General features: G+C 46.8%; 4 protein-coding genes across 6 annotated transcripts; 1 reads left to right on the top strand and 3 right to left on the bottom strand.

Annotated features, from left to right (window-relative positions):
- The first annotated feature begins 222 nt into the window (after positions 1-222).
- LOC125545192 (protein SENSITIVITY TO RED LIGHT REDUCED 1) lies at positions 223-1,378 on the top strand. The gene has a single exon (XM_048709077.2). The coding sequence runs from the start codon at positions 295-297 to the stop codon at positions 1,174-1,176; it is 882 nt and encodes a 293-aa protein (XP_048565034.1). The 5' UTR covers positions 223-294; the 3' UTR covers positions 1,177-1,378.
- Positions 1,379-6,591: 5,213 nt separating this feature from the next.
- LOC147989840 (uncharacterized) lies at positions 6,592-7,900 on the bottom strand. Its single transcript, XM_087546074.1, has 2 exons — positions 7,124-7,900; positions 6,592-7,014 (listed from the first exon to the last, which is right to left on the bottom strand). The coding sequence occupies exons 1-2, from the start codon at positions 7,736-7,738 to the stop codon at positions 6,946-6,948; spliced, it is 684 nt and encodes a 227-aa protein (XP_087402200.1). The 5' UTR covers positions 7,739-7,900; the 3' UTR covers positions 6,592-6,945.
- A 462-nt stretch (positions 7,901-8,362) lies between these two features.
- Positions 8,363-20,360, bottom strand: LOC125545176 (putative F-box protein At4g17565). Of its 3 annotated transcripts, none has more exons than XM_087546065.1 (2): positions 18,938-20,360; positions 8,363-8,902 (listed from the first exon to the last, which is right to left on the bottom strand). In XM_087546065.1, coding segments are annotated over exons 1-2 (1,320 nt in total). In that variant the 5' UTR covers positions 20,257-20,360; the 3' UTR covers positions 8,363-8,901. The 3 variants fall into 3 exon arrangements, with proteins under 3 accessions (XP_087402191.1, XP_048565013.1, XP_087402190.1); XM_048709056.2 differs by lacking the exon at positions 8,363-8,902 and adding an exon at positions 16,430-16,724; XM_087546064.1 differs by lacking the exon at positions 8,363-8,902 and having other exon boundaries at positions 18,770-20,360.
- LOC147989839 (uncharacterized) lies at positions 14,014-15,469 on the bottom strand. The gene is made up of 2 exons (XM_087546071.1): positions 14,497-15,469; positions 14,014-14,170 (listed from the first exon to the last, which is right to left on the bottom strand). Exons 1-2 carry the CDS (start codon positions 15,452-15,454, stop codon positions 14,127-14,129), a joined length of 1,002 nt encoding a protein of 333 aa, XP_087402197.1. The 5' UTR covers positions 15,455-15,469; the 3' UTR covers positions 14,014-14,126.
- Positions 20,361-21,610: the final 1,250 nt, after the last annotated feature.

Here is a 21,610-nt window from a genome sequence, read left to right as displayed (position 1 = left end):
CAAGTATTGACAATGCCAAATATTGGCATCAAACCAATTATCGTCTATCCTTAAAAAATGCAATTATCTTCTACTACTATCTTCTTAACCATCCAACCACTGAATGTTTTCTAAAAAAACCCACAGGAATGTTGTAGCACTAGTAATCGGCCCGTCTCTTAAGAAAAAAAAAACTAATCGGCCCGTCTCGTATTTGAATATCTGGACCGTCCAGTCTTGCCATTAGACGGCCTCCATCCACCGTCTTCTTCTCAACCCCCAACCCACAACCGAGTCTACCCAACCCCCCAACCCATGGCCGCCGCCGCCGCGGTCGCGGTCGCCACTGGCGCCGACTGGACCGTCGTCCGCCGGCGTGGCGGCCGCCGCCGAGGTGACGTCCCGGTCACCACCTCCCACCTTGACGCCCCGCCGCCACTCCCGTTGACCCCGATCCCGTGGGCGCCCTCCGACCCGTCCCTCGACCCAGCCCGCGTCTCCCGCCTCCTCGACCGCGCCCGGGCCGCGATCTCCCGCGTCGAGGCCTCCCGCTTATACCGCCGCCTCCTCCTCCCCGACTCCCCGCTCTGCCGCCGCCTCGCCTCGCTCGCCCCCGCCCGCCTCTCCCTCCTCGGCGTCGGCAGCTTCGAGTCCTCCCCGGCCGCGCGCCTCCAGCTCGCGCTCGCGGCACTCCTCCGCCGCGACCTCCTCCCGGGCGCCTCCGCCACGGCCGACCTCTTCGACCCCGTCCTCTCCTCCGTCGAGTGCGCCGTCGCCGTCGCCCTCGGCTTCGCCGTCCCGAACCTCGACGACGGGTGCGGCCGCCGCGTGGAGGAGCCCACCCTCTTCTACATGCCCCACTGCGAGGCGTCGCTCTACGACGCGCTCCTCGTGGCCAACTGGGAGCCCCGCGCTCAGCTCCGCCGAGTCTGCGTGCTCGGCAATAGCTTCCGGCGGTACGCTGTGCAGGCGGAAGAGAACCGCTCGGGACCCGCCGCCAAGGCCAATCTTGTTCTCAAGGCAGGGCGGTTCGCGTGGGAGCAGCGGATCGACGAGGCCGGGGATGTGGACGACGAGGACTGGTTCGCCCGTGCGTTCAACGAGACGAGCTGGCATTTCTTCGAGGTGGACCAAGACGTCGACCAGAGGACGGAGATAAGTTCGCAAGCTTTGTCCTTCAAGAAATTATCACTGTAACCCAATGTATTAGTACTTGATTCAAGATGCATTTGGAGATTCAGGGTTGGCATCTTCACAAAATTTATCACTGCAATTCTGTGGTTGTATACTAGTATTTGATTGGAGATGAATTCACACATTGAGAGTTAGCATCTGAGCATCATTTATCACTGTAATTCTATGATTGCATTACTTGATTGGAGATATATTCAAAGATTCAGAGTTGGCATCTTAATTAAACTCATCACTGTAATTCTTTTATTATATACTAGTACTTGATTGGAAACAAATTCAAAGATTCAGAGTTGGCATTTAACACTGTAATTCTATGATTATATTACTTGGTTAGAGATGCATGCAAAGATTCAGAGTTGGCATCTTAACAAATTTGGTGTTTACTTCATCTTGATTTGCATTGAACAAGAATGGAAGCTGTGCATTTGTCTTTCTGAATTTAGACATTGAGTCCCCACATTACTTACTGGCTGTGACCCAATTTCCAGTGTCCCGCGAGGTTTATCGGTTGATTGTTCTGATATGGGAAACGGGTACTCTGCCTTAGAACATAACCTGTAAGGCTGCTTCTTTTGTAGACATTATTTCATTAAAAGGGAACCATTAAGGTTCAGTATGAACATAGTTCAACAAAGCGCTAGGCGTTAATTGTGCGTTTTGCCACCGCCTTGCGTTTTTCTGATCAAAGCGCATGCTTATGCGCAATTATGTGCAGATTAAGCGCAGTTATGCGCTAGGCGTTTTGCTATCGCCTAGAGCCTAGGCGCGCCTTTTTTAACAATGAGTATGAACCACTTGCTCAGAATGCAAGGAGAAATATAACACATGATTTAAGGTGAACACTGAGCAGCCTGTTATCCTATAACATTCAGAAAGGTAAAGGCAGATTGATTTGCCCCTCACGTAACGAAAAGAAATCGCTAAAGAACCCCCAGGATCTATTTATCTTTTTATTTCCAGGAGTGATAGCATCATAATATTCTGAATTCTCAACTGATTTACCTAACCTCATTCTATTCTGAATTTATCTCTCCTGACCTCATTCTATACATGTGACTGAAAATTAGCTGTGATCTTTACATAACGGGAGCCCGCCCCTTCCATTGGTCAAAACCCTCGGAGACCACCATCTGCAGCCCTCCAGATCCTAGTTGGAGATCATTGCGCACATTGCAAGGATGATGCATTCAAAGGTTCAAAGTTGATATCTTAGCAAAATATGGTGCTTATTTCATCTTGATTCCCGATGAAGAAGAATGAAGCCACGTCTGTTGTCTTATCCTCGTCTCACTCATAGGAATTCAGACACCGAGTGATTCCCCAATCGCTGGCAGCGAACCGATGAATTGAGAAGTAAACTCTCAATGTGGCGTTGCATCTATCATTTTCAGGAAGCTTCGGTGTCTCATGAGGTTAACTGTTTCTTTTCATGGGTGCTCCACTATAACTTGCGTGCTCTATATACCCTCAGAACGTTACCTGTACGGCAGTGCCTTGAATATTCTTCTGTAGGACATTTTTCTGCCGTGCCCACTGATTTCATTAAGGCAATCATGAAGGTTAATTACAAACCACTTGCCAAAAAATGCAAGGAGAAACATAGCGCTATAATGCTATCATATACATCCGGAAAGGTGGAAGCTGATTGGTTTGCCCCTCAATAAGGAAAAGAATCCCTAAGAACCCCCAGATTTTTTCCTGTTTCTGATAACTGTAGCATCATAATGTTCTTGAATTCTCCACTGATTTACCTTCATATCTCCCGAGCACATTCGGTTCCTGTGACTGAAGATCAGATCTGATCTTCACGTACCCATCAAACAAAGGCCTTTGATGATCACCATCGCCAGCCTTCCAGATCCCAGTTGGAGAACTCCAATGGAAAATCAAGTACAGATCACATGAATTGGGCCATCGGCTGATTTTGCAAGCGGTGGCATAAACACCTAACCTGTTGAGGACTCCACAACAAACTCAATTGTGTGAGAGAACAAGGAGCAAATGTATAAACTTAGAAGAGCCTCAAATAACTCCATATAATGTCGAAATGGGCTACTAAAACAATAGATGCTGAATAGAATCACAGCGGGCTGAAGACATGTGGTGCATCTTCTGCTGCTCTATGTACATCCCCGCTTTAAAACAGATTATCTTGCCAAGAATGGTGCTTGGTATTTAACCAAAGCCCTCTTGTCACGGCAAGCCTGGCAACTAATACAACGTCCGGACAGTTTATGCTTGCAGGTTCTGAAGGCAAGGTACGCCACGATGTCATCATCTCCGACATGGTTTTCTCTGGCAATGCATCATTGACATGGCATGCTATTGAATATGGCTTGGAATTTTTAAATAAGGGTTTGATCTGACAGATAGGTTCGGGAACTAAAGTGCTGGTCTCGAGTGACAATTTTTTTTGAGGCAGGTCTGGACTCTGGAGTGACAATTGGATACCAGAAGACTTTGCTGGCGCTGGTGCCGGTGGCTTCTGATGGGAGTTTGCCGGCGCAACCTGCTGCAGCAGTACTTCGTACCTGCAAATGTGGAGGCGAAAATGAAAATTCGGCCTTCCGCTCGACACACGATGAAAACTTCCTCGCCTGTCACCTGATAAAAATTCTGGTGTTCTCTTCAGTCCGTGGTGCCTACAAGTTAGCACTGAATTTCAACTTCTTTGATCAGGGAGTCGGGGGTCCTAGTTTGAGTCCAGATAGGTCTGCTCCAAGCTGGGATTTAATGTTGAAGCCTCCAGTTGCTCAAAAGATTTCTACCTTTGCTTGGAAGCTTCAGCACCAGGCCGGAATGGCCGCTGCAGCTATCCCAGGTACAATGGGTGACGATGGTTATAAATTTCTAATGCAAAAGCCAGCGCCTCCTGTACGACGGTACATGAATCCCGTTGATTTCTCTGAATCCCGTCAAGGTTCTATTTGCTTTTTTTGCACTGAAATCTGGAGGGGTTGACATTGCGTGAGTTCAATGTGCTCAGAGGTGCAACTCTTGCATTGGTTCCTGGAAGAAAATGTTTATAGACGTAGGATAGGCAGTATTAAGGTTATTTTTGCAAGCGGGACAAAACCACTAGAAATGCCTATTTTCACATTCATTCTCATTCGACCATTAGTAAAATGACATTCAACATTTCATCGAATATTAGGAAAATGACATTTCTCTTCTTTTCTCTCCTACTTCAAAAATGCACAAGGTTATGTCGTCTGCTCCTCCTTTGTCAAACCTGTCGCAACTATTTTGCCAATTTCCTTGGAGAGAGTTCTTTTGCGCCCCATGTAGTCAAACTCACCTTCATCCACCTCTCATGGATTGGAGCAGTCAAGCAAACCATTGTACTCTCTCTGTCCGGGTTTATTAGGCTCCCTTTTATTTTGGGTCAAAGTTTGAACATGAATTTTAACTAATAAAGTTTAACTTATATGCCACACAAAATATACCATGAAAAATCTCTTCCAAATACAAATCTAACAATATACTTTTTATAAAATATGCTTTGTATTTTTAGTCAAATAGAAAGTCAAAGTTGGATCCAAAATATAAGGGGGCTAATAAACCCAGATGAAGGTAGTATCTACCAAGACAATGACTATGAAGTTGATTCCTTGACCTATCCACTGTCCTCACCTTATAAAGGGGGGTGAGGCCTAGGGTTACAAGAATCCTACCGACCTAAAGCCATGCTCGGTCCAGCTTGCCATCTGACGGGCCACCCAAGGTGTAGCGCACCATCATATGGTGGAGTCTTGCACAAGTTTGGGTTGTCTGAACATGCCTTAGATTTCATCTCCCAATGAGCAGGGGATCACATCAGCAACTTATACTCCCACCACCCCAGAATAGTTGGCACATTTTTTTACCGAAGATAGTGGGCAGCAGAAACACCAATTTTGGACTGAGATGCCCCCGCAAGGTCTTATTTGAGGCCGTGAAATCTCGCCAAATTTGAGGAAAAGCAGGCCATTGATGGCTGAGAGAGGGAACACTGCGAGATCTGAGGAGAGAGAAGACATCGGATGTAATGGCTAGATCATTAATCGCCTCCTCTCATAGATTGTCTATAATTTACTCTCTACCATGATTTCGAGGGACAAGATTAGAAGTTTGATTCATTTGCGAGCATTAGGTAAATCGGTTGAAATTTATGCCCCCTATTTTGGGTTGGAGATGTGCCATGAATCTTTCGGGTCGAGTTGCATGGAAATTTGTTATGAAATACATCATTTCAAATAGGCAATACATGACTTGAGATGAATCAATGGTATTAGTAATACGAATAACAAAGGGATCTGATAGGATTGGAAGTGCAAAACATAGCATTGTCACAAAAGACACGAAACTGTAACTAGGAACAGTCGCTCGAGTAGAACAAAGAAAAAACCGCCTTGATGAGGGTTAAAAATAGATTGGAGCAAATATTCAAATTCACATGGAATTAAGATATACTTCCTCCGTTTGAAAAAGCTTGTCCCTCAAATAGATGTATCTAGCACCACACCAAGTTAGTGCTAGATACATCCATTTGAGGGACAAGCTGGGACAAGCTTAGTGCTAGATACATCAATTTGAGGGACAAACTTTTTCGGACGAATGGAGTAGAAGGCTAATCCAACGAATTTTGGTGGCACCATTCCTTTGATCCAAATGGCATTCATAGGAAAGGAAACCATATGAATTAGAATCACATAAATAACCCTCAAAAAATATAAAGAGTAGCTTAAGCTTGTGTCAGCTACATATGCACGCATGTCAATGTCGCGTCCCATAACTAAGGTAGATGAGCTGTTAGGGTTATCGGTATAATCTATCAATCTTGGCAATCCATTGCAAAATCGGATGGCTAGGAGAGCAAAGGGCCAAGATCATTGATGGACTAAGGAATCAATCAAACCATCTATTTCACACTATGGTGTTTATTTTTTTCCATTGATACGAACCAAATTCGTTTAATATATGCTAACAAATAAGCGGCTCAGCACTAACCTTTTCCTGGCTACTGCCAGCAAGAGATTAAACGCCGGTGCTCATCCACCAGCCCCACTCACACCCAGAAAACAGTGTAGCATCATCAAACCCTGGGACGCTCCAAGACGACGATAGGGACCACCTAGGGTTCAAATATATGTATGTCATTTAACTATCTCACTCGGGTCTCCCTGGCACGCCATTCCCACGAGAAATCAGGAAACATACGATAAATTACGCAACACCCACAGCCAAGGCCACGCGGTGCCAGTGTTTTTGAAACCTTTTGATCCCGGGCCCACGCACCAACCAGCTATAACGCGGCCAAGTAGTACTGGGCACTCGTCGCGTCTTCTAGAGAAAGAATAGCAAGAAACTGCACTGAAGCTGGTACTAGCACTGAGATTGCAATAGAATGGATACTAGCATTAAGATTGCAATAGGGGATAGACATCAACGAACATACTAACTGGAGCATCGAGGACAGTGAAATACTAGTACACCACATTACGTCCTTTCAATTGCTGATGGTACCAAAGTAACGAACCACCAATAGTGCAATTACGGAAATGACTATCACTGAGTACAACTCAAAATTAAAAATCACTAACAGGTCATCACTTGATGCTTACAACTAGTTTCCTGGTGGGATCCATACATACCAACTCTGACTCTATCTGAACAATCAGTCGATGGATTATGTAGCTAACAATGGTAGCACTGAATTGAATGTGAATTGTGATCTGCGAATTCACTTTGCTTGCTTACTGTTGGGTGGAGGCGTTTGTTGAGTTGACAGGGTCAGCGATTGTCCGGCACCAGGTAGGACTCCATGTTGATCTGCGATAACCGCGCGCCGGGAAATAGCAGCTGGGGACAGGAGCGTTTATGGAATTAAAAACGGGTACCTAGGGAGGAGCGGCAGGGGCTGGAATGTAAGGGGGTCGGGGAAGGGAGCAGAGGAGGCACGGGAACTCACGTCGATCTGCTTTTGCACTTTGCGGGGCCGACCGCGAGGGCGGCTACGCGGGAGTGCACCGGTGAGGCCGTAGATGTCTTCCTCAATCTCCTCCGCGGAGAGTGATACAGAGAATTGTGGCCTCTTGAGCGCATCCGCGCGGATCGACCGCCGCTTGCGCTCGAACGCCTGTGGCGGCGCACTCGCGGCGATCGTGGCCACGAGGGATGGCATAGCAAGGCGACGCGGGCGGCCAGGGCGTGCCTTCAACGGTTGTGGAGAAACCGCCTCGGTGACCTCAGGGTACTTGTTGACTACGGGGTTGCCGGTGCCCGATGCCTTTGCCACCTTGCCAAGGTCAAGCTGTAGCCTCTCGCTGACCTCATATTGCTGATTCGAGGAGGATCCCGTGTCCGGGGCGATGGTTTCGCCATGGCGGTTGACGGGAACGCACCGCAGCCGTCGTTGGCTCCCCCAGGGCTTGAGCATTGATGGCAGCAACATCAGCCTCCCTCGATGGGCGCTCGACGGCGTTGGATCTACCTCCACGGCCCCGCCACCCGCCTCCCTAGCGCCACCTTCCTTGGTGAGATCTGATGGGAAAGCCGCAGGCGACGGCTCCGCCGGGTTCACCATGGTCAGGGGGGATGTCGCACCCACGATCGCCGCTTTTGCAGCCGCTCTAGATCTGGCTGCGGCGGCAGCGAGAGGGGTACGATATGATGTGGTGAGGACGAGATCTGAGATACGACGAGGACGAGGGTGGGTTTGCTTGCGGCATTTAAAGCATGGGCTAAAAGGGAAATAGATGGATGTGTCATTGGTGAATAAGTAACGGGGGGAGGGGGACCGTGTGTACGCGTTTATTAGGGGGGGGGGGGGGCGTACAATGAGGTTTCCCCCTATGCTTTATGTCATTTTTTGGATTTTTTTATAAAACGGTGTGTTTTTTCTGTTTTCTGTTTACTTTCTTCCTTTCTTTTTTGCAGGAGAAAGTCGTGTGTGTACACTCCATTTCTCTATGAATTTCTCCCTCTAGACCATTGCATGGATCAACGTTTTTAAAACTAATGTTTCAGTGTACCTTTCTGTGTAGGAAAAAAAAAGTGCATACGATGCAATGCTGATCTACATATTTACCTTCATGTCGAATGATCCTATAAAAACAAAAACAAAATACTTTAAAGCTTCATTCGGCAGCGAGTCTAAGGATATATTTTTAATGGCGTGCAAGACGTGTTTCGATAGTCAAATTGACAATCTAAAATTGTGCATGCCATACAAAACTGGATATAGTAACCATGCTCATAAGAGCGTCTCCAACAATAGGGCAACACTGCCTTTTGCGGCTTTTGGAGGCCAAAAAACCTCTCCAATAGCTGCCCAAAAACTTCAACATGGTCAAAAACATTTTTGGGTAGCCCAAAAACAGGGCACAACCGGATGCATATATTGGAAGGTTGCTGCCCAAAAACGCCAATCCACCCCTCGCCGCCCAACCGCCTCCTTACCACAGCCCCCCGCTGCCAAATCCTGTCGCCGCCGCTGCCGCACTGAATCCAACCGATTCCGTCCGGATCCAGCCACCACCAACACCGCCGCACCTCCCCGCCGCCTGGGTCTACCGCCTCCCGAGGGGTGGTGCCGGCCAACGGGAGCATTTGTCGCCTTTAAGTTTTCGCTCCATAGCATGTGTTTCGATTAGCACATGTAGTAGGCTTCCCAGCGGTGCGCTGAACTCAGCTCTTTCCCCTTTCCTGCTTCCTGAACCTCGCTTGGAACTGGCTAGCTCTTGTATTTCTGTTATGTCAAAGCAATGAAAAGGGGATCAGCCAAGTTGAAAAACAAATGCAAAACTGCTAGATACAGTTTTGCTTAACCACAACAACAATATGTTCATAGATCAACTCCAGGGATAAAGAGTTGCGAGGAAGAATAATGTGATGGTTGCAGTGAGGTACTAGGTAAACGACAATTGCAATGACTCAATGAACACATCATCCAGCAACCCCAAAAATATCAATCCAATGCTACCCAGTGGATAACATGCTATGGTTCATTCATCAAAACATCAGACAGCATCGCACACCTGCAAATAGTTGGCATTCAACAACAGAGCGGAAGGACCCACAGAAAACGCGATGGAGATGGGCGCTAACACCATAAGCGATCACCAGGCGTGCTTCAAACAGCTCTCCACAGGAATTCTTTGCACACTCATCATCTATCCTCACAATAGTGACGGTGCTTGCCTATTGGAAGTAAATGGAGATAAGAGATATATAAATGTCGTTCCCGTTGTCATCCTCGCAAGCCACAACATCAAAATGCTTCCTGTGAAACGTATTGCGGTAGTCTTCAACTGTGTGCCAGAACCTTTTAAAGCTCAAGGCACACAAAGCCTGTGACCATTTCATCTTTTTTTACAGAATATTTTTCAAACTAAAAAAATACAATAGTCAAGGCCGTCGTAGTTGCAATAGCTGGAATGATTCTTCCTGCAATGAACTTCGCCTTCAGCTTGTCAACCTCTTGAATACTCTAACACATCAGAAGCAGTTAAAAAGAGGCTTCATTTGGAATCCTGAAGGTAGTTTCTTGGCACATGCTTCCAGCTTGGTTAAAAGGTCTTAGATAACAGCAGTATCGTCAACTGAGGCACTGGAGAGGTTAGTAGCCTTCTCATCTGTTTCAATCTTAACCCCACTCTTTGGCTCAAATTCAGGCACTGCAACCTTACTTACTATATCGGCCAGTCCGGTACGGGGATCCCAAAAGACACCCAGTCCGGTATGTTATTCACCCAGTCCGGTATGGGGATCCCAAAAGACACCGCTCTCAGTATGGAAGAAGCCAGTATAAATTGAATGTGAGATGAATCAACAGCTGAGAATTGCACCGGGTGAGGGAAACGCTTAGGGGCAGACCAGTAAGAAGCACCAGTGCTAGTAGCAGCATCCTCAGGAAATGCGAATGTTAGCTGCTTCACACGATTAGAGAAGTAATCTTCAAACGTGGCAAAAGAAAACATATGTTATTACATGGCATCTGGAGCACAAAAGATATTGTCCTATTTGTTGGCAATATATAATCAAAGTGAAACCATTTTAACTTCAAATAGCTAAGATGAAAAGAAAGAGGAAGAAAGCCAATAACAAATTGTTGAATTCAAAGGGGAATGTAGTACTTCAGTCAGGCATTCACGTACACGCTCCAAAAATTACCTGGCTTGAGCATCACCTGCCTTTCTCATAGCAGCAGCATATTCAGTAGGATTAGATATAAATGAGTTCACTTCATTTGGAGTTTTCTCTAGCAGACCCTCAAATTTTGAGCGAGCCCATGTTAGACAATGGTCAATATTGTGCGGAAAATAATGAACTGTGCACATTGGTGCCTGTTTCTCAGGAGGATCTCGTGAAGCTCCATAGTTTTCAGTAAGGTGAGGAATCACCATCTATGTATTACATTTGGGACCCAGCGTTCCAGATTCCAAGAATGGTTTCTGGAAGTACAGGCATCCCATGTCCACGTAGATCCTAGCATTGACATTATCAAGTGCATTGATCACAGCATCAAGGCCCTCCAAGAATGCATCATTGAGAACAAGTTCAGTCTCTAGACAGGCACGATTCTGCAGAGCATCAATATGGAGGCTGGAGTTGATAGCACTAGCAGTTGTAGCGGATACTGTAGATTTTGCCTGTCCAATGTTCCAATCACGAAACAGGAATTGCCGGCTCAAGTTGCTTTTTTCAATGACAAAATCATCTGTTATAGTTAGTGTCGAATCGGGAGATGGGTACCTTCAGACAGCAGCCTCGCTTCCTGTCTTGTTTCCTGCGTGAGTGTGTGTCTCAGATGTGGCGGCTCACACGGGAGAAGGGAAGAGGGGCTCCTCTTCTAGGTCAGCACCTCTCATGGGCTTGGGCCCAAGAGACAGATCTTGATGGGCTAGGGCCCATACCGGTTCAACACTCCCCCTCAAGATGGGTGGTAGATATCTATCATCCCCATCTTGTCACACGCCAAGTTACAGTCCTTTGTTCCCAGTCCCTTTGTCAAGCAATCTGCAAACTGCTGCCCAGAGCTGACATGAGTAAGGCTGATGATCCCAGCATCTAGTTTCTCTTTAATGAAGAAGCGATCAATTTCCACATGCTTCGTCCTATCATGTTGAACTGGGTTATTAGCAATGGCTATAGCTGACTGATTGTCACACCACACTCTTAAGGGTCCCTTCCTCAAAAGTTTTAACTCGCATAGTAGGTGCTTCACCCAGAGCATATCACACAACCCTTGAGATAACACAACAGTCTGTTTCTTGCTTCTCCATGACACCAAATTTCCTCCCACAAACACACAGTAGCCTGAAGTTGATCGTCTATCATCTTGACAGCTAGCCCAATCAGAGTCACTATAGCCATCCACCTCAAGATGTCCACTCTTCGCAAACCACAACCCTTTACCCGGAGTCCCCTTCAAGTATCTCAGGATTCTGTGAACAATATTAAGATGCCCACTCCTTGGTTCATGCATGTATCTGCTCACCACCCCCACGACATACGTAATGTCAGGCCTGGTATGACACAAGTACAATAACCTTCCAACCAGCTTCTGATAATCTTCCTTATTCACTAGCTCACCTGATTGTGCTGTTATTTGATGATTTTGTTCAATCGGAGTAGGGGATGCACGACATCCCATCATGCCCATGTCACTCAAAAGATCCAAGGTGTATTTTCGTTGGCACAAAGATATTCCCTTCTCTGTCCGAGCCACTTCTATGCCAAGGAAGTACTTTAGATTTCCCAAGTCTTTTACCTCAAACTCCTTGCTCAGACACCCCTTCACTCTCTTTATTTCCTCCTCATCATCTCCGGTGATGATGATATCATCAACATACACTGCAACAATGGTGATCTTCTTATCAATGTGTCTATAAAACACCGTGTGATCACCATTACATTGGCCATACCCCATATTCCAAACAGCTCGTCTGAACCTATCAAACCATGCCCTCGGCGATTGCTTCAGACCATACAAGGATTTCTTCAGCCTGCATACCTTCCCCATAGTCTGTTCTGTGCCAAAACCAGGTGGTATCTCCATGTATACCTCTTCTTTCAAGTCACCATGTAAGAAGGCATTCTTGACATCTAACTGGTGCAATTTCCACCCAAAGTTTGCAACACACGAGACCAATACCCGTACTGTGTTCATCTTTTCAACTGGAGCAAATGTCTCATCATAGTCAATTCCATAAGTTTGACTATATCCTCTGGCGACCAATCTAGCCTTATACCGTTCCACCTTGCCCTCAGGATTCTGCTTCACAGTAAAAATCCACTTGCAACTCACTGCTTTCTTTCCTGCCGGCAATGTGGTTAGCACCCATGTCTTGTTTTTTTTCAATGCTTCTAACTCCTCTATCATCGATTCACGCCACTTCGGATCTTGCTTTGCAGCCTTCCAATCCTTAGGGATAGACACAGTTTGCAGAGAGGCAACAAACGCCTTATATGAAGGTGACAAAGCCTTGTAAGACACAAAATTGCCAATATCAAGGTCATCACAAGCATCATCCTTTGGCAGAGCCTTCCTTGCTACCTCACCCTTCCTTGCCGCTTCACGTGTAGGTTTTCGCAACACAATGGGCAGCTCCACTGTGTCAGATGAGCTTGCCTCACTGCCTTGCTGCTCCCCCTGCACTCTTGCCTCACTGCCTTGATGCTCCCCCTGCACTCTTGCCTCCCTGCCTTGCTACTCCCCCTGCACTTGTGGTTGCCGTCGAGAGTACACTAGGGTATTCGTCTGCCATCGATCCCGAACAGGAACCTGGAGAGCACCAATCTTAAGTGTATCGACAGTTGGCTCGACATGAGCCTGCACATCATCATCAGTGATGGTACTAACCGGAATTGTACCCACTATTGGTTGAACTTGAGCCTGCACATCATTATCAGCGTTAATGTCCACATAATCCCCGTGAGTATGAGACACATCCTTCTCCCCCTCTTGACCATCATGCACAGGGTGTAGGTGGTCAAGCTCTGCAAACAGCAGACTGAGATCAGACGGCTCACCATAGAATGGCTCAGACTCCCTGAACGTAACGTCCATACTTACAAACCTGCGTTTTTCAGAGGGACACCAACATTTATACCCCTGCTGACTAGACGAGTATCCCAAAAAGACACACTTCATTGCCCGAGGATCAAGCTTGCCAACAGATGGTCGGTGATCACAAACAAAGCAGGTACTACCAAACAACTTTGGCGGAACAACAAACTTATTATCTCCAACGAGCAACTCAGACGGAGATTTCATGCCAAGTATCCTGGAAGGTGTCCGGTTGATCAAGTATGTGGCTGTCATAACTGCATCATCCCACAAGAACTTAGGCACATTCATGGTAAACATCAACGACCGAGCTACCTCAAGAACATGACGATTCTTTCGTTCGGCTACTCCATTCTGAGGGGGGGTGTCCGGACATGAAGTTTGATGAAGAATCCCATGGTCAGCCATGAAAGCCCCAAAAATGTTGTTCACATACTCCGTTCCATTGTCCGTCCTGAGCACCTTGACCTGTACCTGAAACTGGTTCTTTACAAGAGCATGGAAGTGCTGAAAACAGCTAAACACCTCATCCTTGTGACGCATCAAGTAAATCCAAGTCATGCGAGAATAGCAGTCAATAAAGGTAGCAAAATACTTCTTCCCATTCATTGACACCACTGGGCTAGTCCATACATCCGAATGAATAAGCATAAAAGGAGATATGCTCCTGAGCCCCTTACTCACATATGAGGCCCGTGTGTGTTTTGCATATTCACAAGCATCACATGTCAGCTTGCCTTTGCCTATTCCACACATAACATCCGGAAATATTCTACTCATCTTATCAAAAGATACATGCCCCATCCTATAGTGATGGATCATCGCCTGCTTCTCCTTATCCTCCATGGTTGCAGCACACACCAAGTCCGGCTGCACCTCCTGGTCCATGTACCAGAGCCCCCTACGCCTGGTGCCAGTCCCAACCGTCTGGCTCGTCTGTCGCACCTGAATCAAGCAACCAAACTTGTCAAGGATCACACAACAGTCCATTTGATCAATGAGTGCACTGAAAGAGACCAAATTGACAGGAAAGGCTGGCACATGTAAAACTGACGATAGGGAAATGGTCGGAGTACACTTGACTGTACCAACCCCTATGACTGGTTGTTTTGTGCCATCAGCCGTTTGTATAGTGCTCGTGTGAGAGGGAGGATGCTTAGTGTAAGACTCGAACACACAGGAGTTACTAGCAACATGCTTAGATGCTCCAGAGTCAAGAACCCACTCTGGAGCACTCTCATTAGTAGCAAGAGATGCTCTTTCCAGATTACCTTCATCAGTGGAGGCCCAGTGAGCAAAGTCTCCATAGACAACATCATCTACATCTTTGCCTTTGGACGTCCCAGTGTCTCCTGCAACGGCCATGTGAGCCCTCTGACCCCCTGAGTGTCCTGAGTAGCCACCTCTGCCTCTAGAAGCCTGGCCCCATGAGGTCTCTGAGTATCCACCTCTGCCTCTAGCACTTCTACCTCTGCCTGTTCCCCCTCTGTTATATCCCCTGCCTCTGCCACGAGTTGGACATTCTCTCTTCCAGTGACCTACCTCCCCACAGATATGACATTTGGTGGGATCTCCCCACTCCATGCGCTCAGTGACTGCAAATGTCGAAGCTGGCACAACCTTCACGTCTGCATGCTCAAGGGATAGGCGCACCTCCTCTTGAGTCATCGCTGCAATAGCCTCGGGAATGGTAGGCAGACTAGGTTGGTGCAACAAGGAAGCCTTCCTGCCATCAAAGCAACCTTTGAGGCCAGCCAAAAATTTCAGCACACGCCTGCGTGCCATCCACTTATGCCCTGACTCGATTGAAGCCGCGTCATAGAGTTCCAGGGGATCACAGTTATCCTGGTCAGCCCACAGAGCCTGCAGTTCTGCCACGTATGTCATCACTGACATGCCATCATCTTGGCGCAGCAACCTAATCTTGTCCTCAATCTGAGCAATGAGCATGACATTGCCCTTGCCAGAGTATTGAGTGGACAGAATCTTCCATATCTCAGCAGGTGAGGATAGCCCCTCCACAGAGCGTCCAATGGAGGGCATCACAGAGTTCAACAACCACACCATAAGTACAGAGTGGATGACCTTCCACCTCTTGCCCTCTGCACTACGCTTGTCCCCTGGTTCTACAACGGTGCCCAACAAATATCCATCAAGCTCCTTCTGCTCCACAGCCCACAAAGCCCTCCTGGACCAGCTCAAATAATTTGTTGCCCCCTCTAGCTTCATGTCCAAGGCGACATTTCAAGCTTTTGAGCCACTTCCTGTCGAGGAGCGATGGCCCTAGAGTTGGACTCCGCGAGGATCTTAGCGAGCTTCTCCAAAGCCTCGGCAAGACCAGTTGGTTCAGCCATCGTTTGACAGGATAAGCAGCAACAACAAAACTCAGCCTCAGAGAGTCTTCTTTCCCAAGCAGCAGCACCACCACCACAACAACACCAAGCTCACAACAGCAAGTCCACAGAGAAAAAAAATCTCTGTAAAGCACACAAGCGGTCCAGCCCAGCCTCTTCCTATTCCAGAACGAGCAGTCCAGCAGGCTGCACTTCTTTCTTCCTCTGCCGCAGCACCAAGAACCAGCCGCACAAGCACCAGCAGCTCAGCAAGCTTCCAGGAACAACACAAGGCAGCAGCAACAGCTGCAGTTCCTCTTCTGTTCAGCAGCACCAACAGCAGCAGCTCCCCGCCGCAGCGTGACTCGCACACAGCCCAAATCCGCCGCTGCCTTCTTCCTCCTCCTCTTCTTGCCGCAGCCGCCTGCATAGCCCGCAGCAGCCCTCCTCGACCGCCCCCTTTGCAGCTAGCCACCCCAGGGACGCGAAGCAGGACAAGAGGAAGCAGCACCTTCCCGGCCGCGTCGCAGCTCCTCGAGCCCAGCCACGCCGCCGCCGCATGCACCACAGCAGACCCACCGCCTCGCGCACGCACGCAGCCTCCTTTCTCGCCTGACCCCACTGGGCCCCACCGCCGCCTCTCCGGCGAGGGACTACGCCGTCACCGTCATCGTCTGGCTCTGATACCATGTCGAATCGGGAGATGGGTACCTTCAGACAGCAGCCTCGCTTCATGTCTTGTTTCCTGCGTGAGTGTGTGTCTCAGATGTGGCGGCTCACACGGGAGAAGGGAAGAGGGGCTCCTCTTCTAGGTCAGCACCTCTCATGGGCTTGGGCCCAAGAGACAGATCTTGATGGGCTAGGGCCCATACCGGTTCAACAGTTAGCTTCCCTTTACGGCCACAAGAAAGCCCCATTAAAGCAAAGTTCTTCAAGAATTCACATCCAAGAGCACCAGATCCCACAACAAAAATATTAGAGTCTCGCATCTTCTTATGAAGCTTAGAACCAAAAACAGAAATCTGAGCATCGCAGCAGCTATTCAATGGCTTCAAGTCTTTAGGGTCCAATGCATACATACTTCAGCTCTAGATTGTTGTTTAATTGAGCTGAAAAAATCCATTTGTAATTAGAATTTTGTGCACCTTTCTCTGCTAGTTGAGTACCTGAAATGAAATGGAAGGTCAGCTTTGAGGTGGAGCACTTCATGTTTTCTGCCAATAGGAGCGCTCACGGATTACAAGCTAATATCTAATTTTTGCCTTTTGTTTCAGGTGTGTGATCATTGATTCATATGATTAATTAATTGGTACTTGAGATCATTGGTCACCGCTTTCCACAATGATCAAGGAAGTTCAGTATAATAGGTATGGATGTTAAACTGTGTGGGGAACCTTATTTGATTGTTCCTAGGCCATCATCTTTTGTTTCAGGCATGTTACCATTGCTTCATTACGATGATCTAATGTTTGAGAACAGAGAGAGCCATGGTGTTCCACATGACTCAAGCAAAGTGAGAGACTAGATATATGATTCTAAATGATCAGTGAGATCTAATTGGTGAATCTTTCTGGAGCATTTGTGCTTTATCATGCAAAAGTTCAAGCCGTTAAGAGCATGAGGTTTATACACAGAAGATACTGCTATATTTAGTGAGATTGCCATTTACAACAATTTTGCAGAACTTCTACAGAGGATAATCACTAACTATACAAATCATTTTAAGATTTTGTTCTATTTAGTAAACACTGAATGCCATACAGATTTTTGAGGTTAATCAATAAAGATATAAATATCCATGTTTATTTATGTAGCTTATTGCGTTGATGTGATTCCAAATATTAGCTGTACCATATTTTGCCCTAAATGTAAAATACTAAAAAGGTCTGGGTGCTACTTCAATTGGAATTTTACTGTGTTTTCTTTATATACATACATACTATGCCTTGCAGGAGTGCTCCCTTCTCCCAAGATAAATTGATTCATGTGTTCCATGGTGTGTTAAAACAGAGAGAAACATGCTAGACTCAATAATTTAATAAGGTTTTGATGGGACCCTTCCTTCTATTACCCCTGTTCCATTGCATAATGTGTAGAGAAAATGTAATGGTGTCTATTTTTACTCGGATGGTGCATCCAGCGGAGAAAGATGAGTACTATCCTGTATCGCTTTCACATCTATTGTGATGGACTTTCTATGCAATTATATGTAGTGATCAGTTATGCAATTTTAGCCCCACCAGCTTAGTGTGTATTATATACTTTGGTTTGTACATACTGCATAAATATCTGGCTCAGTAGAAGGCCTTGGAATCATTGCACTACCAGTGCCCATTCCATGCTACCATTGTGTACATAGACAAGAAGTTTGCTTCAGAAAGAGGAGCATGCTGGGTGTCATCTCCTCTGGATTCTTCTGTTGTACGTATCCTTTATAAAGAAAAACTTTCGACACCATGATGCTGACCTTTGCTGCCATTTTGGTATTACTTTAATGAAAATACCAAGATCTGTATTCTTCCATAATAAGCTATTCAGGTGGATTTTTGGTTCATTTTTTGGATTGCAAACCACACCATTTGTGGCAAGGAAGAAACTCCATTTACTGCTGAGGACCAAAGTGTATAACAGATCGATTTACTTGGTGCGAAGAAATCGGGAAGGACCGGAACTTGGACATAGTAGGAAGTGGCGGTAATAGTTTTTAGATGTAATAATTTTTAAAAGCATGTCCTTGTGTTAAAGTAAACCTCCTTTACAGTTAATGTATTACTGAAAATTTTAGCACATCCATCTGCACTGGTTGATGACTAGTTCAAATAGTAAGAATATTTCAGTTGAAAAACGGGTTATTTCCTAGTACAAGTTTTGAGCTCTTAATACTGGTGTGTAAAAACCTAATGTTAGTGGAGTTCTGTTAAATCACATGAAAAGTTGTCATTACTATCCTTCACTTTGGTGCCAAACATGAATAGAAAGTTATTGTCATTCACTCTGGTCCCAAAAGCGAATTAGACTGGTCTTTACATAAACTACATGGCTCTAACAAGAGATTAGTGGAATGGTGTTAACAGAACCCAAAATTGTTATCCACTAATACATAGGAACTAATATATAGAGAAAATTGATTTAATTGTGGGGGGAAAATCAAATTACTAATCTATAATACAACAAAAAAATGACAATAATCAAGCCAAAAATTATCCAGTGATACATAGGGAAAAGTTCATAACTTAATATATATAGAGAGAGAATTGATATAGTTGTGGGACAAAACTCAAATTGTTAAGCTGTAATACAACGAAAAATTTGACAATAATGAAAGCCAAAACAAGTCTGCAATGTCTACAATGGCATCACTAAATAAAAAGTCACTTACTAGAAAAGGGAGGGTGTTATCCAAACCGGAGAAGGCCAGTTCATCCAGGAATTAGTAAGCAAAACACTATCAAAAGTCTGCAGACTCTTGTTTTCTATATCCCAAACTCCGGTTTCTCGCCAGTTATGCTTACACATGTTGACATACTCAACAGAGTCATCCGTGATATAGACACAGTTCGGCTTCAGTGTTGGAAAATCTTTAGTGGCAAAGCACATGGAGCTATTATAACCAAGGAATAGTGCATGATCCGCTAAGCTTGTCATCTTCACAAGTGCCTGGTTCTCAAGGTCCACCTTATAGACCTCTATTTCAGTTGTTCTGAGCTCAATATACCGGTCTATGTCATCTTCGTTGTGACCCAGCAGATCTCTAGGAAGCTCCACGGGTGTTGATGAATCGACGTAGCTCCTCCACCTCCATATTTGCAAAATATCACCCCATGGAGCTTGCATGATGTACATGCTAGAAGGATCATCCCCCTTCCTAACTCTGCTCATGATCTTTTTGACAACAAGAGATGGCCCATTGAAATTGAGGGTGAAAACCGATCTGTGGCTGCGAAGCACATAGAACAAACCATCATCCTCATTGTAGAAAGAGTCCATGAAGCCCCAGCTGATGGCCATGAGCTGGTGGTCGTCGGGCGAGATCCAGGTCCACCGCTCGTCGCCGAGCCGGGCGTAGGAGAGCTCGCCGATCGGCATGTGCACCAGCAGCACGATGCAGGCGCTCCCAGCCGCCGGGCTGCAGGAGAGGGTGACACGGTGGTACATGCAGTCCCTGGCCTCGCGCGCGTCAAAGGGGGTCGGCTCGGGATCGCCCCTGTCGAAGACGTTGTACATGAGGCGGCCTTGGGCGTCGGTGCAGCTCTCGACGTGGTGGAGAGTGGCGATGGGCGGGAGCGCGACGTGGGCGCCCGTGATAGGATTGAGGAGGTGGAGGTTGGAGGCCTCGTCGGCGGTGACGAGCCAGCCGTGCGCGGAGCCGACCGTGGAGTGGCGGGTGAGCGGGGGCTGCGGCAGGGGGACTCGGACGGAGTCGCCGGTGAAGGGGCAGCAGACGACGGCGCCGTCTGCGGCGGAATTGCGGCATGCGTAGACCAGGCAGGGGAGCTGATTCCGGGGGATCGGAAGGGGGAAGCGATGGCGGCGGACGGCTAGGTAAGCAGCATGCCACGAGGCGCAGACAGCACCTGAGCGGACGAGGTCGGGGATCTCCAGCTCCCGCATGAACATCAGGAGTATTTCCTCCGGCAGCCCCGCCCAATCGCGGTCGTAAGAATCGGCGGCGGCGACGATTGCGGGAGCGCCCGCCATGGTCGGCGGCGGAGATGCGCGAGGGTTTCCTCAGTGTCTTTTTTTTTTTTAGGGGGTTTCCTCGGCGGCTCGGCATCTCGTGTGCCGATCTACTTTTTTTTCTAGGGATCATGTGCCGAACTGCCGATCTACTTAGGAGACTTGTGAGTATACCTGCTCACCGGATACCCGGCCCGTCCGGCCCGACCCGACCCGGCCCAAAAAAGCTCGACCCAACTTAGCCTGGGCTTGCCCGAGGGCTGGGCATGGGCCTAAGTTTTGAGCCTGAAGCACACATTGGGCCGGGTCTGGTCCTGGGTATTTTGTTTAGGGAAGAGGCTCGGCCCGAGGCCCGGGGGGATTTTCTTCTAACGGGCTAGGCTTCGGCTTGAAACGTAGGCCTGACGGCTAGGCCAGGCCCGGGTCTAGGTTTTCTTCCTCGGGCTTGGTTAGACCCGGCCAAAAGGATGGCCATTTATACTTGTGATATCTATTACATGATTTCTATGAGATCCATTAAAAAAAATCTTCGAATATTTTCAACTTTTTAAACACACAACAATGTTTGATGTACAACCTTAAAAAAATTCAGCTTCAAATTCAACTTACATTAATAGAAAAAAAGGACAAATTTGAATGTGAATAGTAGCAATTTTGTACACTGAGTTTAGATCTGATTTTTTGGAGATGTAAACATACCCCACGTGGATGTTGTCAAATAATTCAGAATTTTTTAATCTAAATATGATTTCCTTTTTTAGGTTGATCTCACGATCTCACCTAAATGTGGGATCTCATAAAAGTCTCCCTGATTTACTTGTGTCCTTGGACCATTGACATATGAGCAAGGCCTACAGCTGCATCCGATTAGAAAAGATGCCTCGTAACGATCGAGTGGAAATGGCTTAGATGACACGAAAAAGTTCGAGTGAAATTGCTTTACGGACGACACTTGCGGCACGACATTGTAACGATAGTTCCTCCTCAACAGCTATAAGCATCAGCCATAAAAAACAATTGCTTTGGGTAAATCGTTTGAAATTTATGCCACCTATTTTGGGTTGGAGATATGCTACGAATCTTTTGGTCGAGTTGCATGGAAATTTATTATGAAATACATCATTTCAAATAGACAATAAATGACTTGAGATGAATCAAAGGTATTAGGAATACGAATAAGAAATGAATCTGATAGGTTTGGAAGTGCAAAACATAGCATTGTCACAAAAGACATGAAAACTGTAGGAATAGTCTCTCTAGTAGAACAAAGAAATAACCCGACTTGATCCCGTAAAAAACGTGTGCACGAATTGTGCCCATCCATTAGCCCCACTCACACCCAGAAAGCGTATGGACCATGCGGCGTCAGCGAACC

This window comes from Triticum urartu, chromosome 1A (genome assembly GCF_056163025.1).
Source record: "Triticum urartu cultivar PI428250 chromosome 1A, HENAU_Tu73, whole genome shotgun sequence".
Classification (NCBI taxonomy): Eukaryota; Viridiplantae; Streptophyta; class Magnoliopsida; order Poales; family Poaceae; genus Triticum; species Triticum urartu.
Note: the sequence above shows the minus strand (reverse complement) of the source record. Positions and strands in the feature narration are given on the sequence as shown.